The sequence below is a fragment of the Nerophis ophidion genome, linkage group LG05 (assembly GCF_033978795.1).
Source record: "Nerophis ophidion isolate RoL-2023_Sa linkage group LG05, RoL_Noph_v1.0, whole genome shotgun sequence".
Classification (NCBI taxonomy): domain Eukaryota; kingdom Metazoa; phylum Chordata; class Actinopteri; order Syngnathiformes; family Syngnathidae; genus Nerophis; species Nerophis ophidion.
The window spans coordinates 25658525-25682626 of NC_084615.1; the positions used below are offsets into that span (position 1 = coordinate 25658525).

Genomic DNA, 24102 nt, shown 5'->3' on the forward strand with positions numbered 1-24102 from the left:
TTCTACTGCACCTGTTCAATAAGTCGCATTAATAGTAATAATCATTTATTATTGGTTGGCTTCAGAATAACAATGTTATTAAAAAAATATGAGACTTATTATACTCTAAAAATGTTGGTCTTACTTAAAAATGCACACATTTAGTTGTATTCAATGTTAAAAAAAATATTTTATGGCTCTCACGTAAATACATTTTAAAATATTTGGCTTTCATGGCTCTCTCAGGCAAAAAGGTTCCCGACCCCTGTTCTAGGCGCAAAGTTCAAAAGCCAGCATCTGTGATGGTATGGGGGTGTATTCGTACCCAAGGCATGGGTAACTTACACATACGTTAATGCTGAAAGGTACATACAGGTTTTGGAGCAACTTATGTTGTCATCCAAGCAATGTTATCTTGGACGCCTCTTCCTATTTAATCAAGACAATGCCAAGCCACGTGTTACAACAGCGTGGCTTCATAGTAAAAGAGTGTGGGTACTAGTTTGGCCTGCCTGTAGTCCAGACCTGTTTCCAATTTAAAATGTGTGGCGCATTAGGAAGCCTAAAATACCACGGAGACCCCGGACTGTTGAACAACTTAAGCTGTACATCAGGCAAGAATGGGAAATAATTTCACCTGAAAAGCTTCAGAAAATTGGCCTCAGTTCCCAAACGTTTACTGAGTGTTTTTTAAAGGAAAGGCCATGTAACACAGTGGTAAAAATGCACCTGTGCCAACTTTTTGCAATGTGTTGCTGCTATTAAATTCTAAGTTGATGATAATTTGCAAAAAAAATTAAGTTTCTCAATTCGAACATTAAATATCTTGTCTTTGCAGTGTATTAAATTTTATATCGGTTGAAAAGAATTTGCAAATAATTGTATTTTGTTTTTATTTACGATTTACACAACATGCCAACTTTACTGGTTTTGAGGTTTGTATATCATAATTACGAATAATCTATTGATCATGGAACACGCAAAATGTAGGGATAGGGCTAAAAAGTAGGGCGAAGTGGTGTATTGGGACAGGCCCTTTCTCTTCTGCTCTGCTGTTCCCGAATAGCATTATTTTAGTTTTACTGAAGTTAAAACCATCCCTTTTGATTTGTTTATTTCCTCTGTTATTTCCCTCCGGTTTTCTCCGGCTTCCTCACACCTCCAAGGACATTTACCGGGGGATAGATTGATTGGCAACACTAAATTGGCCCTAGTGTGTGAATGTTGTATGTCTATCTGTGTTGGCCCTGTGATGAGGTAGCGAGTTGTCCAAGGTGTAGCCCGCCTTCCGCCCATGTGCAGCTGGTGTAGGCTCCAGCACCCCCCGCAATCCCAAAAAGGACAAGCTGTAGAAGATGGATGGAAGAATTATTTGTATTAACTTGTGTGTGTTCTCCCCTGAACAAAACGCAGTTGTGTCCTCTGCAAATAATACGTTACTAATGTCGTTAATTTAGACAGTGAACAATTTTGGTCTCAGTATTGATCCCTGGGGCATGCCACAATATATATTTAGCGCTGTAGATGTTTATGGCAAAACATTAACTGAACTGCAGTCAGATGTACAGGTGCTGTTCATATTATTAGAATATCATGAAAAAGTTGATTTATTTCAGTAATTATATTCAGAACGTGAAACTTACATTTTATATCAATTCATTACACACATAGTGATATATTTGAAATGTTTATTTCTTTAAATTTTGATGATAAGTACTGACAATTACTGAAAATCCCAAATTCAGTATCTCAGAAAATTTGAATATTAGTTAAGACTATTACCAAAAAATATTTTTTAGAAATGTGGGCCAACTGAAAAGTATGAACATGGAAAGTTTCAGCATGTACGGCAATCAATACTTAGTTGCAGCTCCTTTTGCCTAAATTGCTGCAGCAATACGACGTGGCATGGAGTCGACCAGTCTGTTGCACTCCTCAGGTGTTATGAGAGCCCAGGTTGCTTTAATAGTGGCCTTCAGCTGTTCAGCATTGTTGGGTCTGGCATCTCGCATCTTCCGTTTCACAATACCCCATAGGTTTTCTATGAGGTTAAGGTCAGGTGAGTTTGCTGGCCAATCAAGAACAGGGATACCATGGTCCTTAAACCAGGTACTGGTAGATTTGGCACTGTGTGCAGGTGCCAAGTCATGATGGAAAATGAAATCTTCACCTCCATAAAATTGGTCTGCGGCAGGCAGCATAAAGTGTTCTAAAACTTCCTGGTAGACTGCTGCATTGACCCTAGACCTCAGGAAACACAGTGGACCAACACCAGCAGATGACATGGCACCCCAGACCATTACCCATTGTGGAAATTTGACACTGGACTTCATGCAACGTGGATTCTGTGCCTCTCCTGTCTTCCTCCCGACTCTGGGACCTTGATTTCCACAGGAGATACAAAATTTACTTTCATCTGAAAACATAACTTTGGACCACTCAGCAGCAGTCCAGTCCTTTTTGTCTTGAGCCCAGGCGAGACGCTTTTGACGTTGTCTCTTATTCAAGAGTGGCTTTACACAAGGAATGCGACAGCTGAAGCCCATATCTTGCATACGTCGGTGCGTGGTGGTTCTTGAAGCACTGACTCCAGCTGCAGTCCACTCTTTGTGGATCTCCCCCACATTTTTGAATCGGTTTTGTTTGACAATCCTCTCCAGGGCGCGGTTATCCCCCTTGCTTGTACACTTTTTTCTACCACATCTTTGTCTTCCCTTCGCCTCTCTATTAAAGTGCTTGGACACAGAGCTCTGGGAACATCCACCCTCTTTGGCAATGACCTTTTGTGTCTTGCCCTCCTTCTTTAAAGTATCAATGGTCATATTTTGGACAGTTGTCAAGTCAGCAGTCTTCCCCATGATTGTGTGTCATACAGAATCAAAACGAGAGACAGTTTAAAGGCTTTTCCAGGTGTTTTGAGTTAGTTAGCTAATTAGAGTGTGGCACCAGGTGTCTTCAATATCTGACCTTTTCACCATATTCTAATTTTCTGATATGTTGAATTTAGGGTTTTCATTGGTTGTCAGCTATAATCATCACCTTTTTGGCAAAAAACACTTGAAATGCATCAGTCTGTTTGGAATGAATGTATACATTCTACAAGTTTGACTTTCTAAATGGAATTAATGAAATAAATCAACTTTTTCATGATATTCTAATAATATAACCAGCACCTGTATAATCCGATGAGGACGACAAGCATGCAGATGAGCTTCCCTGAGACAGTTTCTCACAGTTGGTGCAGAAATTCTTTGGTTATGCAAACCATGCTGGTCTCAGACGATCATGGAGGTGCACCTGCTAGATGTGGAGGTCCTGGGCTTGTGTGGTTACACATGGTCTGCGGTTTTTAGGCCGGTAGATGTATGATGTCCTCTGTTTCGCCTACATACTTATTTAGGTGTCTTGATTTAATAATAGTCAGGCAACACGTTTCAACTCAATGACTCAGATGGCTCCGGTTTATTACCAACTTCGAGAGTCAAACCTCTCCCCCGCTCTTCTGACGTCACACCCTGAACACCGACTACGGTGGCTCTGACATGACAAAAGAGTACATGACATCCCTCCTTTCCTGAGAAATGAACTTCAGGTTATTTTCAAATATAAATTATAAACATTAGTCAGTATTTAAGACATTTCCTATTAAACGCATAATCAAATATTCTGAATGTTTTCTCAGTATTCTCAACCATGCATCAATTCAATATTAACACACATTTTCACTCTTGAAGTTGTAAATTTCACATTACAACATCACACAATATTGTCAATAAACTTAATAAAGTTAAAAGTCTATGTCATCACATAGTCTGCCAGTTTCTGTGGCAAACGTATCTCTCTAGAAGGCCTCTGTGTCACTTGGGTGTCATGGCTGGTGATTCTCTGCTGTGCGCATTGAGCAGGTGGTGTCTCTCTGATCATTGTGCAGTCCTCAGTGTCCTAGGATGCATCCATTCTGGTCAGTGTCTCATGAGCAATGGTGTATCGTTTCACGAATATTTTATTCCTTGTGTATCTGGCTCCCGTTGGAGACTCAACAACTTCTTGGTTTCCTGATTTGCTCAACACCTTATGATAAATGATAAATGGGTTGTACTTATATAGCGCTTTTCTACCTTCAAGGTACTCAAAGCGCTTCCACATTTACCCATTCACACACACATTCACACACTGATGGAGGGAGCTGCCACGCAAGGCGCTAACCAGCACCCAACAGGAGCAAGGGGTGAAGTGTCTTGCTCAGGACACAACAGACGTGACGAGGTTGGTACTAGGTGGGGTTTGAACCAGGGACCCTCGGTTTGCACACCGCCAACTCTTCCACTGTGCCACGCCGTCCTTATGTGGCGTTGTGTGGAAAGGCGTGGTGAGTTTATCAGTCTTTTCTTGTCTCACCAGGACAGTGTCACAAACATTGACATCTGAATATCTGGCTCCACAGCGTTCATCTGCGTAGATCTTGGATTGTCCTTTTTGTTCTGCGTCTCTGTCTCTTACTTCCAGAACAGCGTGTGCTGCTGCCGTAATGCTTGGCAACTTCCCCCTCATTTTTCGGTTGAAAAGCAACTCAGCGGGGCTCTTCCCCGTGGTTGTGTGATCGATGCTCCGGTATACTGTGACATATTTTCTGAGTTCTCGCTTCCAATCAAGTACATCTGAGACAGCGATGCGAATCCTCTTCATCAGCGAAGCATTTTGACGGTCCACCTCGCCGTTTGCTCGCGCACATCGTGGCGTCGTTTTCACGGACTTAATGCCGTTGGTGTCACAGTACTCACTAAACTCCTCTGATTTAAACTGAGGACCCTGGTCTGACCTCAGAGTGATGGGAAGTCCACGTCGACCGAAAATTTTCTCTAGACTTTGATGTGATTGTGGATTTTAACACGTCACGTTCATAACGGCTGTAGTAATCAACTACAACTAGAATTTAGTCAGCTGTCGGCAGGGGTCCGAGTAGGTTGATAGCAACATCTTGCCAGGGCCCCTCCTGTAACTGTGTTGTTCTCAAAGGTTCCGCTGCATCTGGGCGAGCAACAATTTGGTAACCGTGGCATGATTTACAATGTCTCTCAGCTGCTTTGTACATAGCTGGCCACCAGACTTTGCTCCTTAGGTGCTGTTTGATACCAACGAATCCCAAGTGTCCCTCATGAGCTAGTGAGAGAGCGCGTACCCGCAGTGCTTGTAGAAGCACGATGCGCATCCCACGTAGAACCAGTTGTCCTATCACACGTAACTCACTAGCGACAACAGCATATGATGTGCACTTTTCAAATTGTCCACCTTCATCGTGGGCTGATGCTTCCTCAACCTCACGTGTTGTCAGTGCGCTGGGTGTCGCGCTCACTGCCACGAATCCCACGTATTCGTTTGATCCGTTTGAATGTTTCTGTTTCAGTACACCGTTTCCTAGTAGACGTGATAACGGGTTTGCTATGTTCTTTTTGCCCGAGATATGTATTACTTTAAAATCATAAGGCTTTAACCTTAGAACCCATCTCTCTATACAAGCACACGGTTTTGAACGTGTACTGTAGATAGATTCTAAAGGCTTATGGTCTGTAACCAAATCAAACTGTCTATCATATACATATGCAAGGGAGTAGGTTTGATTTTGAGATTGGTGGGGACACAAAAGTGCTCCAAGTTTACTTTTTTTTTTTTTTTACATTAGCAATCATAATTTCACGTCATGCAGATGTTATAGGGTAAAGCAACTAAAATGAAAGCAAAGGAGACAACTTGGAAGAGTTCTCATCTTTACTGTTTAGTGTAGGGTTGTAGTGCAACTGTGCATCATACTGTCAATTAACATAGCCTACTGCCCATCAACAACGTCAGAAATACATTCATGCAACACAACATTGTAAATAAACATAAATGAACTGTAATAATCTTTTCCCCAACTTGTGTTTAAATCACTCACATTTTTTCCCTTCATCTACTTCTTTCTATTGCTGCTTTTGTACTGTAAATATGTTACACGAAACTAAAAAAAAATTAAAAAAATAAAACGGAAAGGTGAAATCCGGCGATCTGATTGGCTGTTAACCGTGGTTTAAATATTGAGCACGGCTACTATTCTAAAGCCTTATCACAGCGTAGGCTATCACTCCGCCTCAGGCACGTATGACTGGTATGAATGGAACTTGTTGTCATGTGTCCATGACAACGGACTGTTGCAGTCCGTAGAAAAAGACAGCTGATGATTTTACGATGTTAAAAAACGGATTAAAGTAGTTGAATTCACATGTTTAAGGTTAACTTTCATCTACGGGGAGGGTTAACAATGGTAAAGGGGACTGAGCATTGACTTTCACCTGAAAAAAAGCGGAGGAAAAGACGAGATGCAGTGGTAATTTGGAGCTAACGTCTGGATAGGTGGGACTGTTTTTTCCACAGTGAGGAGTGACAGCCGGGACAGCCAATCACACGTAAGTTAGCATGAAACTGGTAACCAATCAGGGAGCGATATTTAGGTTAGAGGCGGGACTTCTAGCAGAGACCGACATTTAACCCTTTCTGTGCCATAATCATTGACTAAACATTACGGGCAGCGGTTGTATATATAGTGACTACACAGTAGCGGATGGATATTGGTAGGGACGTGTCCCTAGCGTCCCTGCCCAATTCTACGCCCTTGTACATATGGGTGTAACCTTTCACAGGCCATAACAAAAGCCAAGGCCTCTTTTTCTGTCTGAGAGTACCTTAGACTTAGACTTAGACTTAGACTTCGACTTCCTTTTTATTGTCATTCAAATTTGAATTTTACAGTACAAATATGAACAATATTTTGTTGGATTAGCTCTTGGTAGTGCAGGATAAAAAAAAGCAATAAGGTGCAGATATAAATCAATAGATTACTGTACAGATAAATACATTGCACTTTTGCATATGCATCCAGGTTTATGGATGTATGTTACATTGTCTTTTTTATTCCAGCAAGTTGATCCATTTTGGGGGGAGTTGAGGGAAATTTAATTATGATGCGTTCCTGTGAGAAATATGGCGCAGCAGTCTCTCATCTCGCGTCCTGCATATAAATCCAGCTTCAGATAATCCAGTTTGTTCTCCAGTGAGCGGACATTTGAGAGCAGGATGGAAGGAAGTGGTTTTCTGTGAGGATTAGCCTTTAGCTTTGTTGTTAGCCCCGCTCGGCATCCCCTCTTCTGCTTCCTATCACACCGCTTACGTCTCCTCTGTATACGGTCCCCTCTGGTACTAGGTTCCGCTGCTACACAGGCCGCTGGATGTAGCTGGCGTAGTATTCCGAGGCTAGTGAAGAGGTCCAATACGGCCCGATCCATACACATCCAAAATTGTCTGGCGGTCGTACGTTACCACGGAGTGTCCACGCTAGAAGCCAGCCATGAAATTCACAGAATTTACCGGTCGTTTTGTCAAAATGTTCTATTACTACCAAGAGCCTCTGCAGCCGCAGCCGAGCAGGGCGCCACCATCTTGAGACCTACATTCGCAGTCAGTCAGACCACGACTGACGCAACATATGGGAACATTTTCTCCCTTCTGGCTCTGTATTAACACTGTTCCTAGCCCCACTGGACTAGCGTCTGCGATAATCTTGGTTGGTGCATCTTTGTTAAAGTAGGCTAGTGTCCCTGCTTTGGCTAAGCCCACTTTCAGCACCGCAAACGCTTTTTTCTGCTTGGGACCAATTTCAAAAGTAGTGTTTTGTCTTGTCAGACGTAGCAGTGGCTCTGACAATGTTGAGAACTGTGGAATAAATCTGCTGCTGTAACTCACAAGTCCGAGGAAGCTTCTCACTTCTGATGCATTTTCCGGCTCTTTTGCATCTCTCACAGCTCTCACTCTGTCCTCTTTTGGACCGATTTCCTTTTCAGACAGCAGGATTCCCATGAAGATCAGCTGATCCAGACAACATGTAGTCGCTCGTTTTGCGTTTCCTTATCCTTCGCGTGAACTATGACATCATTCGAGATGTTCTCCACCCCTTCTATACCAGCAAGTGCGGCAGCGATTTCATACTGGTACTGTTCACTGGCTGAAGACACGCCAAAGATAAGTCTGTTGTACAAACCCCGTTTCCATATGAGTTGGGAAATTGTGTTAGATGTAAATATAAACGGAATACAATGATTTGCAAATCATTTTTAACCCATATTTAGTTGAATATGCTACAAAGACAACATATTTGATATTCAAACTGATAAACTTTTTTTGTTTTTGCAAATCATTAACTTTAGAATTTGATGCCAGCAACACGTGACAAAGGAGTTGGGAAAGGTGGCAATAAATACTGATAAAGTTGAGGAATGCTCATCAAACACTTATTTTGAACATCCCACAGGTGTGCAAGCTAATTGGGAGCAGGTGGGTGCCATGATTGGGTATAAAAACAGCTTCCCAAAAAATGCTCAGTCTCTCACAAGAAAGGATGGGGCAAGGTACACCCATTTGTCCACAACTGCGTAAGCAAATAGTCAAACAGTTTAAGAACAACATTTCTGAAAGTTCAATTGCAAGAAATTTAGGGATTTCAATATCTATGGTCCTTAAAATCATCAGAAGGTTCAGAGAATATGGAGAAATCACTCCACATAAGCGGCATGGCCGGAAACCAATATTGAATGACCGTGACCTTTGATCCCTCAGATGGCACTGCATCAAAAACCGACATCAATCTCTAAAGGATATCACCACATGGGCTCAGGAACACTTCAGAAAACCACAATCACTAAATACTGTTTGTTGCTATATCTGTAAGTGCAAGTTAAAGCTCTACTATGCAAAGCGAAAGTCATCTAAGATGGACTGATGCAAAGTGGAAAAGTGTTCTGTGGTCTGACGAGTCCACATTTCAAATTGTTTTTGGAAATATTCGACATCGTGTCATCCGGACCAAAGGGGTAGCGAACCATCCAGACTGTTATCGACGCAAAGTTCAAAAGCCAGCATCTGTGATGGTATGGAGGTGCATTAGTGCCCAAGGCATGGGTAACTTACAAATCTGTGAAGTCACCATTAATGCTGAAAGGTACATACAGGTTTTGGAACAACATATGCTGCCATTTAAGCGCCTTCTTTTTCATGGGTGCCCCTGCTTATTTCAGCAAGACAATGCCAAGCCACATTCAGCACGTGTTACAACAGCATGGCTTCGTAAAAAAAGAGTGTGGGTACTTTCCTGAGCCGCCTGCAGTCCAGACCTGTCGCCCATCGAAAATGTGTGACGCATTATGATGCATAAAATACGACAGCGGAGACTGTTGAACGACTGAAGCTCTAAATAAAACAAGAATGGAAAGAATTCCATTTTCAAAGCTTCAACAATTAGTTTCCTCAGTTCCCAAGCGTTTAGTGAGTGTTGTTAAAAGAAAAGGTGATGTAATATAGTGGTGAACATGCCCTTTCCCAACTACTTTGGCACGTGTTGCAGCCATGAAATTCTAAGTTAATTTTTTTTATCAAACACAAAAAATTAAGTTTATGGGTTTGAACATCAAATATCTTGTCTTTGTAGTGCATTCTATTGAATATGGGTTGAAAAGGATTTGCAAATCATTGTATTCCGTTTATATTTACATCCAACGCAATTTCCCAACTCATATGGAAACGGGGTTTGTACAATACGACCCCAAAAGGGACAAGCAGTGAAAAATGGATGGTTGTTGTAAAATGTTTTCGGAAGTCGGAAGTGGAATTGTTGTAGGCTAAAATATGAACATTTCTACTGACACAGATGACAGCGCATGATAAGAATGTTCTTTTTACTAGTTTGAAAGTAATGATTGAAGCTTTGTGCTGGTTTTTCTAATGTCATGTCACTTTTTATTGTCAATATATTTCTATACACTAATCTTCTATTGACATACCTACGTGTGGAGTTGTATTTTCCATGCTTTCATCTCTAATGTAGTCACATTAGAGATAAAGTTAGGGGTAGGCAGCACGGTGGTACAGGGGTTAGTGCGTCCACCACACAATACAAAGGTCTTGGGTTCGATCATGTGCTTGGGATCTTTCTATGTGAAGTTTGCATGTTCTCCCCATGACTGCGTGGGTTCCCTCCGGGTACTCCTGCTTCCTCCCACCTCCAAAACATGCGCCCGGAGATAGGTTGATTGGCAACACAAAAAATGGTCCTCAGTGTGTTAATGTGAGTGTGAATGTTGTCTGTCTCCGTCTATGAGTGCCCGAATGGAGCTGAGATAGGTTCCAGCCTACCCCAGGACCTCGAAAGAGATAAGCGGTAGAAAATGGATGGACTGATGGTCATACGCACCTACACTTGGGGTGATTGTAGTCATTTCTGCTTGTTTAGTTATGTTAGAACGTAAACACTGTAGGAGAGAACGCTACATGCTAATAAGCTAGCGCGTATCCAACGGCTATCCAACAGCTAACTACCGCATTTTTTGGACCATAGGGCGCACCGGATTATAAGGCGCACTGCCGATGAGCTTTCATACAAAAGGCACATTAAAATAACGCACATTAAAGGGGTCATACAAACCCCGTTTCCATATGACTTGGGAAATTGTGTTAAATGTAAATATAAACGGAATACAATGATTTGCAAATCCTTTTCAACCCATATTCAGTTGAATATGCTACATAGACAACATATTTGATGTTCAAACTGATAAACATTTTTTTTGTGTGCAAATAATCATTAACTTAAGAATTTGATGCCAGCAACACGTGACAAAGAAGTTGGGAAAGGTGGCAATAAATACTGATAAAGTTGAAGAATGCTCATCAAACACTTATATGGAACATCCCACAGGTGTGCAGGCTAATTGGGAACAGTTGGGTGCCATGATTAGGTATAAAAGCAGCTTCCATGAAATTCTAAGTAATTCACAAACAAGGATAGGGTGAGGGTCACCACTTTGTAAACAAATTGCCGAACAGTTTCTGAACAACATTTCTCAACGAGCTATTGCAAAGAATTTAGGGATTTTACTATCTACGGTCCGTAAAATCATCAAAAAGTTCAGAGAATCTGGAGAAATCACTGCACGTAAGCGATGCTATTACGGACCGTTGATCCCTCAGGCTGTACTGCATCAAAAACCGACACCAGTGTGTAAAGGATATCACCACATGGGCTCCGGAACACTTCATAAAAACACTGTCAGTAACTACAGTTGGTTGCTACATCTGTAAGTGCAAGTTCAACCTTTACTATGCAAAGCCAAACCCATTTATCGACAATATCCTGAAACGGCGCTGGCTTCGCTGGGCCCGAGCTCGCCTAAGATGGACTGATAGAAAGTAGAAAGGTGTTCTGTGGTCTGACGAGTCCACATTTCAAATTATATTTGGAAACAGAGGACAAGGGTTCCTCCAGAACAAAGAGGAAAATAACCATTCGGATTGTTATAGGCGCAAAGTTCGAAAGCCAGCATCTGTGATGTATGAGGGGGTATTACTGTCCAAAGCATGGGAAACTTACACATCTGTGAAGGCACCATTAATGCTGAAAGGTCCATACAGGTTTTGGAGCAACATATGTTGTCATCCAAGCAACGTTATCATGGATGACCCTGCTTATTTAAGGAAGACAAGTGTTACAACAGCGTGGCTTTGTAAAAAAAGAGTGCGGGTACTTTCCTGGCCCGCCTGCAGCCCAGACCAGTCTCCCATCGAAAATGTGTGGCGCAATATGAAGCGTAAAATACGACAGCGGATACCCCAGACTGTTGAACGACTGAAGCTCTACATAAAACAAGAACGGGAAAGAAATCCATTTTCAAAGCTTTAACAATTAGTTTCCTCAGTTCCCAAACGTTTATTGAGTGTTGTTAAAAGAAAAGGTGATGTAACACAGTGATGAACATGTCCTATCCCAACTACTTTGGCACGTGTTGCAGCCATGAAATTCTAAGTTTATGATTATTTGCAAAAAAATAAAAATAAAGTTTATGAGTTTGAACATCAAATATCTTGTGCAGTCAATTGAATGTGGGTTGAAAAGGATTTGCAAATCATTGTATTCCGTTTATATTTACATCTAACACAATTTCCCAACTCATATGGAAACGGGGTTTGTATTATGATTTTTTTTCTAAATTCAAAACGTCTTTGTGGTCTATATAACATGTAATGGTGGTTCCTTGGTCAAAATGTTGCATAGATTATGTTTTACAAATCATCTTCAAGTTGCTTTCTGACAGTCGCTTCAGGATGCTGCGTTTTGTGGGCGGTCTTATTTACGTGGCTCACCCTCAACAGCGTCTTTTCTCCGTCATCTTTGTTGTAGCCGTGTAGCGTGCAAGGACGGGAGTAGCAGAATTGTCAAAAGATGGAGCTAACTGTTTTAATGACATTTAGACTTTACTTAAATCAAAAACGAGGCAGCATCTCCTCATCCATGGCTCACTAGTGCAATAACAACAATTTTCAGGACTTAGGCGATCTCAAATACACATCAGCAGGTACGAAAAGTTGGTTTTGAATAATATTGAAAAAACGCCAGATAACATTTCTGCTAAAAGGCGATATCACCAGGAATGGCTATAGTGTGTTTATACACACTATTCATACACACTATGGTGTGTATTAACATACTTGTATCTCTGACTACGGTGGCGCAGCTTCAAAGTCATACTAAAACGTTTTGACAGATTTTTTGAGTTCCTGTGTAATGTTCTTTATTTTCAATTGAACATTTAATGTTTTGGTGTTTTTTACTGGCGTCATATTGCAGTCTACATGTATCTCTTATGTGTGACTACCATCTACTGGTCACATTTATGATTACACCATGTACCAAAGAAAATTGCTTCGAGGTTGGTAAGCACAACCAGAATTATTACGCATGTTAGGCGCACCGGGTTATAAGGCGCACTGTCAATTTTTGAGAAAATGAAATAATTTTAACTGCGCCTTATAGTCCGAAAAATACGGTACACATTTCCACTGCTATTTAGCGTTGTTGGTAATGTTTTAATGTGTTTCAATGACACTTTTGGTTATTAGGATCATTAGAGACATACAAAAAGATTGCTTTTATAGTCAACTGTTTTAGAAAGTTTCTGCTTAGTGCTTACCAGTTATTTTGGGAACATTCTGACACTTGTTAAACAAGTAGGTTTCTATTTTATCATACCACCTGCCAGTGTCAATTTTTACAGCAGTTTTTAATTTAGTCATAGTCGTTTGACGAAAATGTATTATCATGTTAATCATTTTGTTTTAGTCGACTAAATTCCTCAACATTTTAGACAATTATAATTACATTACATTTGGTCATTACAATATAAGACACTTTGAAGTTGTTTTTAAAGCATTTTTAATAATTATTTATTATTGCAGGGTATCTCAAAAACTACATTCCTTAAATACTTCAATAAGTAAAAATTTTAAACTAACCCTAATCAGTTAGGGTTAGTGTAAAAAGTTAGTGTAAAAAGTGGTAGGTATATTTTTATTTAATCTGAAGTAACTTTTTCTTTCTCATTTTGAATATTTTATGAGTAAAATGGTTACATGAAGAAACAAGTAGTGGTTAAGTAAGCAGTATTGCTCCTTCTCTACTGTCTTAAACAGTAACAGTAATTCAGTGCTAGTAACAGTAATTCAGTACAGTATGAGTCATTTACTACATTTACTACATCTACGCAACAATTGTTGAATAGATGTCCTGATTATTAGCCTGCAGATGGCTCTTCAAGTTGGTTGTATTTGTACCGGAGAAAATCGAGCCACATTGTTTACAACGTATCTTGTTGTCCATAAAATGTCTCCATATGCCATCCATCCATTTCCTACCGCTTATTCCCTTAGGGGTCGCAGGGGGTGCTGGTGCCTATCTCAGCTACAATCGGGCAGAAGTCTCCATATGGCTTGTCTTTTTTCCAGGTGTAGAAGACATATTGAAATAATGTGTGTAATAATACAGTAGGATTGTAAGATGTAGATAGAATACAAAAATATCATATCATGGTTATTGCGACCATAATTAACAAGGTTATCATCATTATTATCCCAATATTGTGGAATGTGTTCAAAAAGCTTTTTAAACACGACTAAAATATATAGACACTAGGGTTGTACAGTATACACCGCGGTACTAGTATTGTATACTAATAAATCATATTCGGTACTTTTACGCCTTTAAAAAGTACTGGTCCCCCCCCTCCCTTTTTTTATTTTTTTAACGGGCATGATATTTAATGTTTCTCAATTCGAACATTGAATATCTTGTCTTTGAAGCCTATTCAATTGAATACAAATTGAAAAGAAATTGCAAATCGTTGTATTCTCTTTTTATTTACGAATTACACAACGTGCCCGCTTCGCTGGTTTTGTGTTTTGTAAATAAATGTAACGATCGGATTGAAACTAAGTGTAACAGAGTAAAAGTAGAGTTCCTTCTTCACAAGAACACTCAACTTGTCCTGATCCGTTGCCCGGTTCATTGCTTTATTTATGTTCAAAAGCTGTTTTGTTTCCGTGCTCTACCCTCCTTTTTGTTTACTTTCACATTCGAAGTGTAACAGATTGTTCCTCTCAGAGAAGGACAAGCAAAGGATGCTCGGGGATCTTGAAGCGGACACACAGCCATGGGAGTGCGATGACAAAGTGGTGCTGACTGAAGAAGACCTCCTTCCCGACCCGATGGTGGAATGGGGCCAGCTTATGGCGAAGGGGACGGAAGCAGAAAACCACTACTTTTCCCAAACACAAAGCACTCATCAGATCCCGGCATGTTTTTACCTACACGCTGCCTCTCTTGCTTCACCAGCCCGAGGCCTCCATCACTTCAGATCACACAGCTTGGGTCTTCCAGTGCCGTCAAAGGGCTTACCCGTCACACCATGGTGACGTCACGCCACCTCTGAGGAAAGTGTGGCAGCATGGCCCGATGATGTCACAACCACCGCTACGGTAGCGTGCATTCAAGGCAAAGAAGAAATGCTCACGAACACAGATTTGACAGATTTGTGAACAAAATTTGAGAGGAATAGGTATTTTGGGTATAGAGTGAGGTTTAGATCTTTGAGTTCAAAACTAAAGTGTGTGTGTACAGTATATATATGTGTGTAAATGTGTATGTGTATATATATATATATTATTTTGTGTGTTTGTTTGTTTTGTTCAGTGTACATTAAAACTACTCTGACAGTTACTTTAGTAAATTTTATTTGTTTATTTATATTTATTTTGTTTTTATTCAGTCATTGGACGAGCTAAGGATAATATTTGAATCTTGTTTTTAATATTTTTGTGCAGCACTTTGGAAACATGATTGTTATTTAAATGTGCTATATAAATAAAGTGGATTGGATTTTTGAAAAGTAACTTTTACTTAAGTATTAGTTTTTTATTTTTTTATTTTTTTACTTCTCTCTCTTTTCTTCTTTCCATCCCCCTCTGCCAAAAACGAGCTTTCAACAAACATTTAATTAACTCAAATACAAATAAGCAACAAGAAACTATCCCACAATTCTCTTTTGTAAAGTAAATCTGTACTGAAGATAAGGGCATCTTACTCAACAATTTGATTTGCCTAAGTGGCTGGACAGAACAGAGTTAAACACATCTGTAGTTCAGAGACCAATACGCTGGCCGGTGGTCTTCTTGTTATGTGTTTTTAGTTTAAATTAGGGGTCCCCAAACTTTGGGTTAAGAAAATTTGGCCATGGGCCGGGATGTACATATATGTATATATATATATATATATATATATATATATATATATGTATTTTTGGTGTGATGTTACGTTATCGATGGGGAAATGCATTTTTAGACAATATGATTTGCCTGAGCGGCTAGGACACACCGAGAATAACAAGCCGTAGAAAATGGAAAAGAAAGGACAGATTTAAAAAAAAAAAATAAAACCATAAATAAAAGCGTACGTTGTACCGATCCGTTGTGGTGAAGAAGGAGCTGAGCCGGAAGGCAAAGCTCTCAATTTACCGGTCGATCTACGTTCCCATCCTCACCTATGGTCATGAGGTTTGGGTCATGACCGAAAGGATAAGATCACGGGTACAAGCGGCCGAAATGAGTTTACTCCGCTGGGTGGCGGGGCTCTCCCTTAGAGGAGCCAGATAAGGTGGCTTGGGCATCTGGTCAGGATGCCACCCTAACGCCTCCCTAAGGAGGTTTTTAGGGCACGTCCAACTGGTAGGAGGCCACGGGGAAGACCCAGGACACGTTGGGAAGATTATGTCTCCCGGCTGGCATGGGAACGCTTTGGGATCAACCGGAAAGACCTAGACGAAGTGGCTGGGTAGAGGGAAGCCGAGACTTCCCTGCTTAGGCTGTTGCCCCCGCGACCCGACCTCGGATAAGCGGAAGAAGATGGATGGATGGCATTTTTTTTTTACGTGGGACTATACGCGGGCCGTAGTTTGGGGACCCCTGGTTTAAACAATTTACCGAGCAAACCGTCCCTTTTCAATATATGTTTTTTTTAAATTCTAATTATAATCACGATTATTAAAGGCCGACTCACAAACACCTTTAATTATTATTCTTATATTTAACATTCTCAAATTAAATGCATCGGAATCAGTAATGTTAATCGATATATCTGTTCTATATTCTCAGCATGGGGCTTCACGGTGGAAGAGGGGTTAGTGCGTCTGCCTCACAATACGAAGGTCCTGCAGTCCTGGGTTCAAATCCAGGCTCAGGATCTTTCTGTGTGGAGTTTGCATGTTCTCCCCGTGAATGCGTGGGTTCCCTCCCACTTCCAAAGACATGCACCTGGGGATAGGTTTATTGGCAACACTAAATTGGCCCTAGTGTGTGAATGTTGTCTGTCTGTCTGTGTTGGCCCTGCGATGAGGTGGCGACTTGTCCAGGGTGTACCCCGCCTTCCGCCCGATTGTAGCTGAGATAGGCGCCAGCGCCCCCCCGCAACCCCGGAAGGGAATAAGCGGTAGATGGATGGATGGATGGATGGATGGATGGATTCTCAGCATGGCCCCACCCCTGACTTTCAGGTCAGTTCAGTTCAGTCAGCGCGCGCCTCCAGAGATAAAAGAAAGTGTCAACCAATAATATCACAGAACAATTTGAAATGACGTCCAACTGGCCAATCACAGGCATTCGCGCCTTCAGTGGCTTTTGTTGAGAGGGCGGGAGTTGCACGTCTGCGTCAGACGTTAGGATTGATTTGTCGTATCGGAACTTTGCCGCGAGGAGTTTGTAATCATTTATTTCCCAAATTGGATTTGTTGCATCAAAAAGGTAAGCACCAATGTCCTGCACATATTTGTAATACGAAAAACAAACTACTTCCTGTTTCTCTTTGTTGGCTTTAGCTGAAGTTAGCTTGGCACAACGAGTTTAGTCTCGGACTATTTCCTGGAGCGGTAATTTCTTAACCTGAAGCTGTAAAAGAAACATTCTTAAATGTTTTTTTTTTTAATTGTACTGAACTTAATATGTTTCCTCTCGGTGTTCTGTCGCCCGGCTAAGCGTCGCGTTAGTCCAATTTTGTAGCGTCACCCCTGTTATAACGTTCGTACACGTTTCAGGAATTAGACGGCGGCGGTTGAGTCAAATAAAATACAGATTACTCCGCATCGAAAATGGCCGCTAACAGCTCGAATGGTTACTGTTTTGCTAGCGAGTCACGGGTTGTGAAGTCTTCACGCAAGGGATTGTTGTTTGTCCACAACGCGAATGGGTGGGTACTCGACAGAAAAGTTTTTTTGTATTTTTTTTCTCGAACCCCATTTGAATGCGTGACGTTTTCCCTCCTTTCTCTCGCTTGTAGCTGAGTGGGACGATCCACGCTATCCACGCGAGGTAAGCTAACGTTAAAGTAACAGACGAGGAGGTTAACTGTATTTGTATATTTTTTTTTTTAACAAGAAGTCAACTTAAGTTGCTGCGTATTGGCTACTAAGAATGAGATATACCAGGTACAGCGTGCCGTTACATGTATTATGTTGATGTTGGTTCGATGTTATTCGAACATTTACACATTCGTTCTGGGGCAAGGAGTTAATATTGTTTTTTTTCTCCGAGTTCTTGTTCACGATCTCCTTTATTTGTTGTGAGTCGTTATGTAATGTAATTGTTGTTATTGTGACTTTATAACACTATTGGCAAAAGACTGCAAAGTACATAAAAGACGCATAAGGAATTGTCATGGCAACGACTCTTTAAGGTATGAGAGCTATAGTTGTTGTAAACACAATACCAATGGTGCGAAATTTGCAAAATGCAGTTGATCAAATCAAATGTTAAATGGATTCATCACTTCACAGTGTACATCCAAGACAGAACTACTGACTAAACTACTACCAAGTGTGGATTCAGGCCCGGTGGCCTATTTCAAGTTCCAGGTAACCCTACACTATCATATTTAATAAATAGTAAACCAAGTTGTGGTAGTAGTGCAAATTGTGCCCCATTGGTATTGTGCTTACAACATTGTGCAATGTTTTTCAACCTTTTCAGAGCCAAGGCACATTTTTTTATCTTTGAAAAAATCCCAAGGCACACAACCAGCAGAAATCATTGAAAAAATGACACTCAGTAGCCCATAATGACAATAAAAAGTTGTTCTCAAAATTGTTGGATATGAATTCAAACCAAAAGCATGCATCACTATAGCTCTTGTCTCAAAGTAAAGTTAAAGGCCTACTGAAACCCACTACTACCCACCACACAGTCTGATAGTTTATATATCAATGATGAAATATTAACATTGCAACACATGCCAATACGGCCTTTTTAGTTTACTAAATTGCAATTTTAAATTTCCCGGGAGTTCTTTCTTGAAAACGTTGCGTAATGATGACGTGTATGCTTGACGTCACGGGCTGTTAGGGAATATGAGCGCTGTGCACACACAGCTAAAAGTCATCTGCTTTAACCGCATAATTACACAGTATTTTGGAGGTCTGTGTTGCTGAATCTTTTGCAATTTGTTCAATTAATGTTGGAGAAGTCAAAGTAGAAAAATTGAGTTGGGAAGCTTTAGCCTTTAGCCACACAAACACACGGTGATTCCTTATTTAAAATTCACGGAGGTGAAACTTTACTATGGATCGCAGCGGTCAAGCAAACATGAATCCCAAACGAATGTCAACCAGCAGGTTTCGGTGAGAAAATTGTGGTAAAAAGTCGCTTCTTACCGGATATCAGCTGAGCTTGTGCCGCCCATACCACTGCCGTCGACTTCCCTGAGACACTGGCGTCAACACACCCGTGGATGTACACCTCCGACTATCAGGTACTGTTAAACTCACTAAAACACTAACAACACAATAGAAAGATAAGGGATTTCCCAGAATTATCCTAGTAAATGTGTTTAGAAACATCAGAATCTGTCCCAATGCAATCGCGTTTAAAAAAAAAAAAAAATTCTAGTCCGTCGCTATCAATATCCTCAAACACAAATCTTTCATCCTCGCTCAAATTAATGGGGAAATTGTCGTTTTCTCAGTCCGAATAGCAGTTTTTGTTGGAGGCTCCCATTAAAATCAATGTGAATATGTGAGGTGCCATCAACATGTGACGTCATCGTCTGCGACTACCAGGCTTTTCTCTTAGCACCGAAAGTTGCGAACTTTATCGTGGATGTTCTCTACTAAATCTTTTCAGCAAAAATATGGCAATATCGCGAAATGATCAAGTATGACACATAGAATGGACCAGCTATCCCCGTTTAAATAAGAAAATTTAATTTCAGTAGGCCTTTAAAGAGTAAAGTACCAATGATTGTCACACACACACACACACACACTAAGTGTGGCGAAATTAATCTCTGCATTTGACCCATCACCCTTGATCACCCCCTGGAAAGTGAGGTGAGCAGTGGGCAGCAGCGGTGCCGCGCCCGGGAATCATTTATGGTGATTTAACCCCCAATTCCAACCCTTAATGCTGAGTGCCAAGCAGAGAGGTAATGGGTCCCATTTTTATAGTCTTTGGTATGACTCAGCCGGGATTTAAACTCACGACCTACCGATCTCAGGGCGGACACTCTACCCACTAGGCCACTGAGTAGGTGTACTGTCACGACCTGTCACATCACACCGTGACTTATTTGGAGTTTTTGGGTTTTTTCCTGTGTGTAGTGTTTTAGTTCTTGTCTTGCGCTCCTATTTTGGTGGCTTTTCCTCTTTTGTTGGTATTTTCCTGTAGCAGTTTCATGTCTTCTTGAACGCTATTCCCCGCACCTGCTTTATTTTCACAATCAAGACTATTTAAGTTGTGCGGATGCTATCTTTCTTTGTGGGGACGTTGTTGATTGTCATGTCATGTATGGATGACTCAACCGAGTCATACCAATGACAAATGTGTCGAAAATTTTCTCTGCATTTGACCCATCGCCCTTGATCATCCCCTGGGAGGTGAGGGTAAAGTGGGCAGCAGCGATGGCCGCACCCGGGAATCATTTTTGGTGATATAACCCCGAATTCCAACCATTGATGCTGAGTGCCAAGCAGGGAGGTCATGAGTCCCTGTGTGTGACAATCATTGGTACTTTAACTTTAATTTTACTTTGTGGATGCCGTCCGCTCCACATGCTGTAAGTCTTTGCTGTCGTCCAGCATTCTGTTTTTGTTTACAATGTAGCCAGTTCAGTTGTAGTTTCGTTTTGCATAGCCATGCCTAAACTTCAATGCCTTTTCTTAGCGGCACTCGCCTTTTACTTGTTTTTGGTTTAAGTGTTAGATACCTTTTTTACCTACACACTGCCTCCCGCATATTGTGATCATGACAAACCATGTTCCCGACATCTACAAAGCAATTAGCTACCTGCTGCCACCTACTGATATGGACGAGTATAACACGGTTACTCTACCGAGCTGTAGACAGCACAGACACTCAACAACGGTACATTTGCTATTATAATTACTGGTTTGCACAAAATATTTTTAACCAAATTAGGTGAAATTACATGATCTCCCACGGCACACCAGACTGTATCTCGCAGCACAGTGGTTGGAAAACACTGCTATAGTGGGACCATTTCATCTGATTCACATGGTGAATATCTAAGGGGCCCTGCATTCTAGTTAAAGCTTTGTGTGTGTTTAAAGCAACACATAGACATCCAAACTATTCATTAGCACGGTCGGATCTGGTGGGGAACCGCATTCCAGATCCTTCCCTGAAAGCCTACATTGACCAGGACACAATCCTGGAGCAAACAACAGGCGACCAATTGTTAGAATTGTCAACTTGGCTGTATACCCATGTTTTGTTCACACTGCCAAGTTCAGCCATTGTAGTTATCCAAGGTGTTGTGAGTATTTTAAATCAGTGGCGATTTTATTTTATGTTCAGATCATGTGAAAGAAGTGTTTTTTAGTTCAGTTCAGTTTCAGCCTATTTCGAACATGCATACGATACAATGTAATGCATCACATATTTCCAGTTGTTTCATTACAGCACGTCCGAAAAAGAGTAGGAAGAAGCAGAGCTTATTTAGTTCTACCCCTTTTCATTCCATAGCAATTTATCCCATTTCCTTGTTCTCTGTAACAGAACATCCATCCATCCATTTTCTACCGCTTGTCCCGTTCAGGGTAGCGGGGGTGCCGCAGCCTATCTCAGCTGTATTTGGGCGGAAGGCGGGTTACATCAAGTCACCTCCTCGTCGCAGGGCCAACACAGATAGACAACAGTCACACTAGGGCCATTTTAGTGTTGCCAGAACAGTTAATACATATTACATGATATATCATAGTAAGTAAATAAGTATTAAATACATAAATATTCATTGTTTAAAAAAAAAAAAAAGGGTTCAAGATGTTCATCAAAATTCTTGTTTTGTGTACTTTGTGAACGCTTGCTCAGTGTTTCCCACAGGTCAGGCATCTATTTGTGGTGGTGTGGTCGGGGGGTAGGGGGAATGGATGGGGATGGGGAGGCAGCGGCGGTGGGGATGCCCAAGTAGAGCGCTGAGTTGTAATATAATTACAACACTTTATGTACATATATATAGAATATTTACATATTTATATAATATGTAACTACAAGCTCCATTCACAGACAGAGTCCCATTGCTTTTATGAGCGGTCGAGCGAGTCAAAAGCCAGGGGAAAAAATATATATATTTATATTTTTATTTGTGGCGGCCGTAATTCTTTTGTGGCGGGCCGCCACAAATAAATGAATGTGTGGTAAACCCTGCTTGCTGTTTGAACGGTCTCTTAAACTGAATCTTATTGGTGCTTTGGTTAATGGGTTGTACTTGTATAGCGCTTTTCTACCTTCAACGTACTCAAAGCGCTTTGACACTACTTCCACATTTACCCATTCACACACACATTCACACACTGATGGAGGGAGCTGCCATGCAAGGCGCCAACCAGCACCCATCAGGAGCAAGGGTGAAGTGTCTTGCTCAGGACACAACGGACGTGACGAGGTTGGTACTAGGTGGGAATCTATTCTATTCCATAATTTAATTCCACATGTGGATATACTAAAGGTTTCAAGTGTTGCTGCTCCCAAGCTCTGTAACGACCTACCTGTTAGTGTTAGACAAGCCTCCTCTCTTCCTGTTTTTAAATCTCTCTTAAAAACATATTTTTATTCCTTGGCTTTTAACGCTGAGTGATATCCATCCTGCAATGGTGCCCCATTATACACCTGCTGTGAACCTGTTTTTATGTTTTATGTATTTATTTACTTTTTATCATGTTCTGTTTGTGTTGTGTTGTTTGCTCGGTTCTAGTATTATCTTTTAACCTGCCCATTGTACAGCACTTTGGCTACCCCTGTGGTAAATTTTAAATGTGCTTTATAAATAAAGTTGATTTGATTGGATTTGACGTTGTACGAGCATACAACTGTTTTAAATTAGATTATGTTCTAAGGTTATATTTCTTGTTTTTTGTTGAGATTAATTGTTGTACATTCTTGGGTAGCAGCTAATAGTTTGCTTTGTACATAATTTTAGCTGTTTGCAAATGCACCAAGTTGTTGAATTTCAATATTTTTGATTATATAAATAAAGGGTTTGTATGTTCTCTATATCCAGCATTATGTATTATTCTAATTGATCTTTTTTGTAACACCAATAGTGAATGATGCGCACATTTGTAGTTGTTTCCCCATATTTGTACAAAATAACTCATATGGTAATACTAGATTAGCGTGTATTATTTTGCTTATCTACTCATCCATTTTCTACCACATATCCTTTCGGAGTTATTGGGGAGCTTAAGCCTAAGTCTTCAAAAAATCCCTCCTTTTATTGTGTCTAATTGGTTGCAGGCCAGATCGTGATAAATACATTTTTGTAAATTAAGATTCCTATTAGGGCTGGGCGATAAAATGATAACGATATATATCGCGATAGACATGTGATCAATATCAATAGAAAATGGGGTCGATAGAACTTTCGATAATTTCACTGAGTTCTGTTAGAAAAAAATAGTAAGAAACGCAGAGCACGGAACCGCAAGGCGTTCTGGGAAATGCTAACAGGGGAAAAAAAAGCAACGATTGATTGATACTTTTATTAGTAGATTGCACAATTCGGTACATATTCCGTACAATTGACCACTAAATGGTAACACCCCAATAAGTTTTTCAACTTGTTTAAGTCGGGCTCCACGTAAATCAACGAAACGGGAATATGAGTGCGGCAGCACGAGAGGAAGTTGTAAATAAAAAAGGAAACGTCACGTCACCAGTTTGGCAGTATTTTGGATTGTTTAAGTCCGATACGAATCACAGTAATACTGTCTGCAAACTTTGCAAGGTCGTAGTCCCGACCAAGTCTTGGAACACGACAAACGTATTTTACCACTTGAGCCGCTCTCACCCGCTGGAGTACAGTAGCAAACAGCCACAACATCAGCCGGTGCAAATGGAACAGCACCGAAGCGGCAACAACAGACCACCATCGAGAGGCACTCGGCAGCAGTGCCATACGACAAAAATTCAAAACATTATAAAGAAATAAGGGATGCAGTGGTGTATCAATTAGCGAAGGACATGCTACCGCTCAGCATAGTTCAGAAGTCTGGGTGAGCATTTATTTAATGTTAATATTTGCACATCGACCAGTATTTTCATTTATTTGACTGTTTTTCTTAATGCTGACCTTGTTCTAAAGGTTAAAGGTTATATTTAAAATAAAAGTATTTAAATTCAGCCTTTTTTCTCCTGGTCTTTATTTAGAATAGTTTT

At 40.7% G+C, this 24102-nt stretch overlaps 1 protein-coding gene across 9 annotated transcripts in view; it reads left to right on the top strand.

Moving 5' to 3' along the window:
• The first annotated feature begins 17031 nt into the window (after window positions 1-17031).
• lbr (lamin B receptor) overlaps window positions 17032-24102 on the top strand; it is a 52365-nt gene continuing 45294 nt past the window's right edge. For 2 of the 9 annotated variants that reach the window (XM_061900401.1, XM_061900402.1), the window contains exon 1: window positions 17833-17861. In XM_061900401.1, coding sequence (XP_061756385.1) covers window positions 17848-17861 — 14 coding nt within the window. In that variant the 5' untranslated portion in view covers window positions 17833-17847. Of the gene's footprint in view, window positions 17182-17532; window positions 17624-17713; window positions 17862-18209; window positions 18288-19043; window positions 19181-24102 lie in introns of those variants that run through there. The other 7 variants (XM_061900398.1, XM_061900400.1, XM_061900397.1 and 4 more) reach the window with 7 other exon arrangements.